This window comes from Rhagoletis pomonella, unplaced genomic scaffold, assembly GCF_013731165.1.
Source record: "Rhagoletis pomonella isolate Grant_MI unplaced genomic scaffold, Rhpom_1.0 Rhpom_scaffold_00002, whole genome shotgun sequence".
NCBI classification, from domain to species: Eukaryota; Metazoa; Arthropoda; class Insecta; order Diptera; family Tephritidae; genus Rhagoletis; species Rhagoletis pomonella.
Window position 1 is genome coordinate 27,922,561 of NW_023458556.1, and position 1,106 is coordinate 27,923,666.

General features: G+C 38.4%; 1 protein-coding gene across 1 annotated transcript in view; it reads left to right on the top strand.

Annotated features, from left to right (window-relative positions):
* Window positions 1-377: 377 nt before the first annotated feature.
* LOC118733377 overlaps window positions 378-1,106 on the top strand; it is a 43,627-nt gene continuing 42,898 nt past the window's right edge. Inside the window, 1 exon segment of the mRNA XM_036462742.1 lies at window positions 378-1,085. Within this exon segment, the coding sequence (XP_036318635.1) occupies window positions 951-1,085 (135 nt within the window). The 5' untranslated portion in view covers window positions 378-950.

Sequence of the window (1,106 nt, forward strand, 5' to 3'; positions counted from 1 at the left end):
TCATAACAAAGCGTCGAATGACAGTAAACATTGAAAGCGGAACAGGAACAATGTAATATACATTCAGCATGGCTTAAAGAAAATCGAAACGCAAAGTGGAAGAGTTTGAAGTCTTGCATGAATGGGCAGAAAGAAGCCTTATATGAAAAAGGAAACCAACGCCAAACGAAATGTTATACTAAAGCGCAGGACTAGGGAATCCCAATGAAGGTTGTAAGTGTTATTGAATGACGCACAAAACCCCCGGATCAGACCGCATAATCCGCTAGTGAAAAGCAAGGAAACAGTAGGCGAAGAGGAAAAACAAAAAAACAAAAAAACAAAAAAACAAAAAAACAAAAAAACAAAAAAACCTGGCAACAACAAAAAAAAAGCTAAAACTGTAAAGAAGCGTGAAAAGCAAAAACAAAAACGCAAAACAACAGAAGTAAAACACCCCAAAACGATAAAGTTTAAATTACCATTTATAGCGCAAATGTAAATGTAAGCACAAATGGGGACATTTTGAGAACGAACGCATCAAGCGCATGTTGTCAACTGTCCTAAAGCAACAGCAACAGGAACAGCACAACAACAAAAAGCAAAAACTAACTACAAACAATAACATAAAAACATTGCCATCTCACCATTACTAAATACTATAATCAACCTTATTTCACTTACACATCGCCAACGCGGACGCCGTAGCCTTCGACTTCGACTTCGACTTTGTGACTTCGCCAACGTCCATCGTCATAATAATACCATAGAAGTGACGTTAAGACAGTGACCATCAGCGTAACACTCGCAACATAGTATTGCTGCCACATAAACAAACATTCAAACATACATACATGTACATAAACAACACACTACATTGAATATAACAGTAAGAAAGGCAAGAAGAATTACCACACTCAATTGTATAGCCGCCGCATTTGCCGCAAAACAAAAAAAAAAAACATCATAAAATGTTGCAAGACACCAATAGTACCGCCATACAGCCAAAAGTCGTTGTAATTCGACGACGTCCGAATCAAGGTTTCGGTTTTACGCTGCGTCATTTCATTGCCTACCCACCGGAAGATGATCCCTCTTGGCCACAGGTAAGCATACAAACAGCACAT